General features: G+C 35.9%; 1 protein-coding gene across 2 annotated transcripts in view; it reads left to right on the top strand.

Annotated features, from left to right (window-relative positions):
- Nucleotides 1–7,479, top strand: part of QSER1 (glutamine and serine rich 1) — a 73,709-nt gene that overhangs the window by 12,961 nt on the left and 53,269 nt on the right. For both annotated transcript variants that reach the window (XM_011936362.1, XM_011936364.1), the window contains one exon: nucleotides 6,319–6,641. In XM_011936362.1, the coding sequence (XP_011791752.1) occupies nucleotides 6,319–6,641 (323 nt within the window). The remainder of the gene's footprint in view (nucleotides 1–6,318; nucleotides 6,642–7,479) is intronic.

Raw genomic sequence — 7,479 nt, forward strand, 5'->3', positions numbered from 1 at the left:
GCCACCGTGCCTGGCTATATCTTTTTTATTTAATAAATGATATTAGGTTATTTAAGAAAATGTTTACATATGAACCAAAATGTTTGTGCTTGTTACAGCTGGGTTGTAGTAGGGTTTGTATTCTCTACTTTTGTGTAGTTTAAAATTTCATAGTAATAAAAAGTTTTAAAACTCCTCTCTACCCTTATTTGTTTTTAGATTGCTTGATCTGTTGATTCCTGAGAAAGGTGTGTTAAAGTTTCCCATTATGTTATATTATTTTTCTAATACTGTTTACTTGATATTTTGAACCCGTGTAATTGAGTGCATAAAATTTTACTACAGTTAAATTTCCTTTTATCATAATAAAATCTCTTTTTCCCACTTAATGATTTCTGTTTTTAATATTGTCATACTAATTTTGTTGTTATTAGCATTTTTTAGTATATTTTCCATATCTATGTTTTCTTTTGGAATATTTTTTCTTGTGAAATACAACCCACATATGAAAATTAAACATGCATAAAGAAAAATACAGAACAAAACTTCCACAGATTTGAAAATGCAGACATTATTCAAGCTACATTCCCTGGATACAGTGCAGCCATTTCTAGAAAGAAAAAAGAAAGGAACAAAGAAAAACTCACCCTTCTAAATAACTCTTGGCTTAAAAAGGAAACCAAAACTGGAATGACAAACTAATTGGAATGGACAGTGGAGCATTATATACTGAAACTAATAGGATGTGGCCAGGGTTTGGTGTGAAGAAGCAGATTTATAGTGTTAAATGTCATTCATTGGAAAGCAAGAAATTATCAAAATTAATTGAGTATTAAATTAAACCCACTGTTAACCTCGAGAGCAAATCACTAACTGACTTGGATGGTAATCACTTCCTTCCTTAATATAATTTTACCACGTATGTATGCATCTCTAAAGACTATATTTTTTAGTTTGGGAAACATAGTGAGATCCTAGCTCTACAAAAAACAAAAAACAGCTGGGCATGTTGGCATGTGCCTGTCTTCCTAGCTAATGGGGAGCCTGAGGCAGGAGTATCGTATGAGCCCAGGAGTTTGAGGCTGCAGTGAGCTGGAATCACACCATTGCACTCCAGCCTGGGTGACAGAGCTAGATGCTATCTCTTAAAAAAAGAAAAGACTATTGTTTGGTTTGTTTTAAAACTTCCTATAAAGGGCATATAAATAAAGTATTGATGAACTTTCCCTCTACTAGAAGTTATACATTCTTTTTAAAAAAATTTTTTTTTTGCTTTTTTCATAGAAATTTTCAAACATATACAAAAGTACAGAGATTGGCATAATGAAACCCAATTCTGGGGGCATCATCCATTTCAATAATCATTATGTGGTCAGTCTTGCTATTTATTCGTACCTTTATCTAGCTGCCCACCCCCTGATTATTTTGGTGAAATACTTCTGTTCTTTTCCTGGTTACAATAGAAATTACAACATGCACTTTTAGCTTCTCCAAATCTGTCAGTATCTTCCTTTTTCTGAATAATACAGATTTTTGAACAGTGGAGCTCCATTTAATCCCCTCCTGACATAAATGTTATTGTTACACATATTTAATTCTATCATCATTAATAGTCTTTTAGTCATTTGTTTACATTTACTTATACATTTCCCAGTTTACCCTTCATTCATTCTTATACCTCATAGCTTCTCCTTGGGATTATTTTGCATCTGATTAAAGCAAACTAAATACTAAAATACCTTTAGTATTTCCTTTTCTCAGAGTGTGCTGCAGCATCTCTGTTTTGGTTCACAGATAGTTATGTGATTTGTTTTGCCATATAACTTAGAAAGTATTTGCAGAAGTCAGTGACACTGCTATAACAAAGTCACTTTTATTCCTTAATTTGTCCATTATTTATATGAACATGGTTTCGCAGTTCTTATATCAATAAAAGTGAAGGACAAATAAAATTGGTTGTAAAATCTGTCTCAATAAGTACTATCCATGGATCCATGTATGAATAATTTTAAGTGCCATGTCCAACAGAAGCATGATTTTTACATTTAATACTTGTCTAAAATGTGAAAAGATATTAATTTGGGTCAACTATACAATTGTATGTTAGAAATGTGTAATATTTTGAGCCTTCAGTTACAAATCAGTTTCCATTTACACACATATTTTTGTGACAGAAAAGTATGACCATGTAACTATAGCATTATAGAAATATGTTAGGATAAAATAGTATGGGCTCCTAACATGATTAGAATATTCATCTATATTTCCTCAACAGGCCTTTTCCCTTGAGTGGGAAATGTGTAAATGTATGAGGATGGCTTTAATTTGGGACAGGAACAGGTAGGCTGGCTGGTAGCAATAAGGAGGTCTTTACTCTATTTGTCAAGCACTTTAGTTCATTCATGGATTTCCCCTGCTAGTCTGCGTTTCCATTTTTTCTGTATTGGAAGTCTGGCTTTGCCTCAGGCCCTGCTTTGGTTTTCTCTCAGCTCCTCCACCATTCTAGGCAAGTAGAATTCACTTTCTTCAGAGTACAGCTTTAGCATTTTAGCCTGTGGTCAAACAATCCTTCTGCCTATAGCTCAGAACAGTTAAAGGGATCACTGGCCTTCCTTTCTTTTTTCTTTTTTTGAGAAGGAATCTTTGCTCTGTCACCCAGACTGGAGTGCAGTTGCACAATCTCGGCTCACTGCAACCTCCGCCTCCCAGGTTCAAGTGATTCTCCTGCCTCAGCCTCCCGAGTAGCTGAGATTACAGGCATCTGCCATTATGCCTGGCTAATTTTTGTATTTTAGTAGACATGGTGTTTTACCATGCTGGCCAGGCTGGTCTTGAATGCCTGACCTCAAGTGATCTGCCTGCCTCAGCCTCCCAAAGTGCTGGGATTACAGGCATGAGCCACTGTGCCCAGCCTGGCCTTCCCATTTTTATTTACTTATTGTTGTATATGTGACTATTTTAGTTCATCAGTATTATTCAGACTTACCACTGGAATGCTACATGGTCTTTATATTTGTTCCTCAGCCCAGAGTTCCTCTGTCAGCTCTGGTATTTGAAGTATTTTTAAGTTTTATTGAATTATAATTCATACACAATAACATCCACTCATTTAAAGTGTACAATTCAGTGGTTCATAGACTTGTGCAGCATTTCCATCTTTCACAAAGAAATCCTGTATCCATTAAGGAGCCCATTCCCATACCCACACCCAGCCATAGGCAACCATAAATCTTTCTCTCTCTGTAGATTTGCCTATTTGAGATGTTTCGTGTAAAGGGAATCCTATGATATGTGACCTTCTGTAACTGGCTTCTTTCATTTAGCATAGTGTTTTCAGGGTTTATCTATGTTGTAGCATGTTTCAGTATCTAATTCCTTTTTATTCCCTAATATGGATATATCACATTTTGTATATCCAATTATCCATTGATAGAGTTTTTGGCTCTTATGAATAAATCTGTAAACATTCATGTACAAAGGTTTGTATGGATGTTTATTGTCTCTAGGGTACACATCCAGAAGTGGAATTCCTCAATCATATATCTGCATGCTTAATAGAGGAATGGCTAAACTATTTTCCAATGTGGTTGTACCATTTTACATTTTCATCAGTGATGTATAAGGACTCCATTCATTCCACTTTCTTGGTAACGTTTGTTAATGTCTGTATTTTTAATTATAACCATCATAGTAGGATGGTTGACTATTCTTTCTCTATTAGAATGGTTCTGGCACCTTTTTTGAAAATCATTTGCTCATAAGTATAGGAGTTTATTTCTGAACTTTCATTCTATTCCATTGATCTCTACCTATGTATGTCCGTGTCAGTATCACAGTCTGTATTTCTATAGCTTTATAGTAAGTTTTGAAATTGAGAAATGTCAGTCTTCCAACTTTGTTCTTTTTTTCCAAGATCGTTTTGGCTATTCTGGGTCCCTTTCATTTCCATATGAATTTAGGAACAATTTTTCAATTTTTGTAAAAAATGAAGCTCAGATTTTTATAGGAAGTGGGTTGATTCCATAGATCAGTTTGGGGAACGTTGCCATCTTAACAGTGTTGCGTCTTCTCATCCATGAACATGGGATGTTTTTCCAATTATATAGATGTTCTATAATTTCTTTGAACAGTGTTTTCATAGTTTTTACAATGTAAGTTTTGCAGTTCTTTTGTTAAATTTATTCATAAATGTTACTTTTGACCCTATTATAATGGAATTGTGTTCTTAATTTTATTTTTGGGTTGTTTACTGCAAATGTATAGAAATACATTTGATGTTTATATATTGATCTTATACCCTGCAATCTTGCTGAACTCATTTTTTAGTTCTGATAGTTTTTCAGTATATTCCTTGGGATTTTTGTTTGTTTTTTGAAATGGAGTTCTTGCTCTTGTTGCCCAGGATGGATTGTAGTGGTGAGATCTTGGCTCACTGCAACCTCCGCCTCCCAGGTTTAGGCAGTTCTCTTGCCTCAGCCTCTCAAGTTGCTGGGATTGCAGATGTGTGCCACCATGCCTGGCTAATTTTTTTGTATTCTTAGTAGAGACGGGATTTCACCATGTTGGCCAGGCTGGTCTCGAACTACTGACCTCAGGTGATCTGCCCGCCTCGGCCTCCCAAAGTGCTGGGATTACAGGAGTGAGCCACTACGCCCAGGCCTTGAGATTTTCTATATACAGGATCATGTAATCTGCAAATATAGTTTTGCTTCTTCAGATATCTTTCTTAGGGAGAAAGTTTACAGTTTTAACCACTAAGTATGATGTTAGTTACTGATTTTTTCTAAATGTCCTCTGTAAAGTTGAGGAAGTTCCCAGGTAGTTGAATGTTTTTATCATAAAAGGGCATTACATTTTGTCAGATGCTTTTTCTTTACCTATTGAGATGATCCTGTGCTCCTATGCTGTTTTCTATTAACAGAGTGTATTACATTGATTTTCAGGTGTTAAACTAACTGCATTCCTAAGATAAATCCCACATGGTCACATTGTATGATTCTTTTTGTATGTTGGTGGATTTGCTAGTATTTCATTGTGGGTTTTTGTATTTATATACTAAGGGATATTAGTCTATAGTTATCTCATGCTGTTTTTGTCAGGTTTTGGTATTGGAATAATACTGGCTTCACAGAATGAGTTGGGAAGTGTTTCCTCCTATTGTTTGGAGTTTATAAAAGATTGATATCTTTTAATTATTGATAGAATCATCCAGTGAAGCCATATGGGCCTATGCTTTTCTTTGTGGGATGTTTTGAAATTACTTTTATTTTCTTTACTTTGTATTGGGGTATTCAGATTTTCTATTTCTTCCCGAGTCTTTTTTTTTTTTTTTCTTGAGACAGAGTCTCTGTTGCCCAGGCTGGAGTGCAGTGGCACAATCTTGGCTCACTGCAACCTTCGCCTCCCGGGTTCAAGCAGTTCTCCTGCCTCACCCTCCTGAGTTGCTGGGATTACAGGCACACACCACCATGCCTGGCTAATTTTTGTATTTTTATTAGAGACAGGGTTTCACCGTGGCTGGTCTCGAACTACTCACTTTGGCCTCTAAAATGGTGGGATTACAGGCATGAGCCACCGTGCCCGGCCCCAATCTTTGTTAGTAGTTTATGTCTTTCTAGGAATTTGTTCATTTCATCTAACTTATTTAATTTGTTGGCATATAGTTTTTCATAGTACTACTTTATAATCATTTTAATTTTGATAGCCTCTAGTGCTGTTTCAAAATGTTTTGGGTTTTTTTTTCCCCACATGTATTTGGTTTTTCATCTTCTATGAAGAGTCACAGTTTTGGCTGGCCGACCCTTCCTTATCTTTTATCACTTTCATGTCTTTGTTTTTATTATTTGTTTAGGTAGGGTCTTGTTCTGTCACCCACACTGGAGTGCAGTGGCACCATCATACCTCACTGTAACCCACAAACTCCTGGGCCCAAGCACTTTTTGCATCTCATCCTCCTGATTAGCTGAGACTACAGGCACACAACACTATGCTTGGCTAATTTTTTTGTTTTTTTTTAATAGGGCTGGGACTACAGATGGTGAGTCACTACACCCAGCCTCTTTTAAAAATAGTTTTGCTCTACTTACATGGAATTGGCAGCGGGAGGGTAGGTAGATAGTTGCAGGTTTGCAGTCTACTTGTCATTCAGACTCAATTCTCACATCTTTGATTCTTGAAAATTAACATCTGTTGTCTAATTTCTTCCTGTGGTTTTGTTTCAACCAATTTTATTACAAAATAATTAAGTCTTTCTTTTTAAACTGTTTTAAGTTTTACACAAAACAAGTAAGTGTTTAAATATTTGTAATACTGATTTCCATTTGTTTGGTTTCGTTTCAGAAGCCTTACAGGCGGCAACTACTAGCCCAACTGCCAATACTACTGGTACGGCTACTACTTCCTCCACCACTGTGGGTGCAGTTAAGCAAGAACCTCTCCACTCTACTTCATATGCAGTAAATATTCTGGAAAATATAAGCTCTTCGGAATCCTCAAAGCCCATTGAACTTGATGGTCTTCCTTCAGACCAATTTGCAAAAGGACAGGACACTGTTGCCATAGAAGGTTTTACAGATGAGGAGAACACAGAAAGCGGAGGAGAAGGCCAATACAGAGAGCGTGACGAATTTGTGGTAAAGATAGAAGACATAGAGACTTTTAAGGTGATGTCAGTGTTCACCAGTGTAAAGGTCATAGTTTAGCCGGTGTGCCTGTGATAGCCTTCATTATGACTTTAATAGCATGCATCTACTTTGAATTATAGAAAGTTTTATCCTGTTATAAGTGTTTGATAAAATCAAAATATTAAGAGTAGATGTCAGATATCATTGAAGATAATTTTAACTTTAACTTAGTTGTATGTATTTCTGTACAAATGTAGTCAGTTGCATTTCAGTATTAGTAATTACAGTAGTTTTAAAATGTTGACTTTTTTCATGGTTCCCAACTCATTATTAGTAGTTTGGAGAAAATCGTTATTTATATAATTTAAACGTTTAAACAAAAATAACAGAGGACTATCACATAAAAGTAGAATTAAATTTAATTTCATAATTTCAAGTTGTATAACCATGAAGAGAATGTAATAATTTTATGTAAGAAAGTTTTAGCTGTGTTTAAAATAACATATTTTGGGGTTTCTGTTTGCTTGCTTTGCTTTTGCCTTTTTATGTATTTTTTTAAATAGAGATGGGATCTTGCTATGTTGACCAGGCTGGTCTCAAACTTTTGGCCTCAAACAGTCCTCCCATCTTGGCCTCCCAAAGTGCTGGGATTACAGGCATGAGACACTGCATCCAGTCACTTTTGCCTTTTTTAAAAAACATTGGAATGACATTAAAAAGTGCAGTGAAGGCCGGGCACGGTGGCTCACTCCTGTAATCCTAGCACTTTGGGAGGCCAAGGCGGGTGGATCATGAGGTCAGGAGATCGAGACCATCCTGGCTAACACGGTGAAACCCCATCTCTACTAAAAATACAAAAAATTAGCCAAGTGTGGTG

The sequence above is a fragment of the Colobus angolensis genome, unplaced genomic scaffold (assembly GCF_000951035.1).
Source record: "Colobus angolensis palliatus isolate OR3802 unplaced genomic scaffold, Cang.pa_1.0 Scaffold152, whole genome shotgun sequence".
NCBI lineage: Eukaryota > Metazoa > Chordata > Mammalia > Primates > Cercopithecidae > Colobus > Colobus angolensis.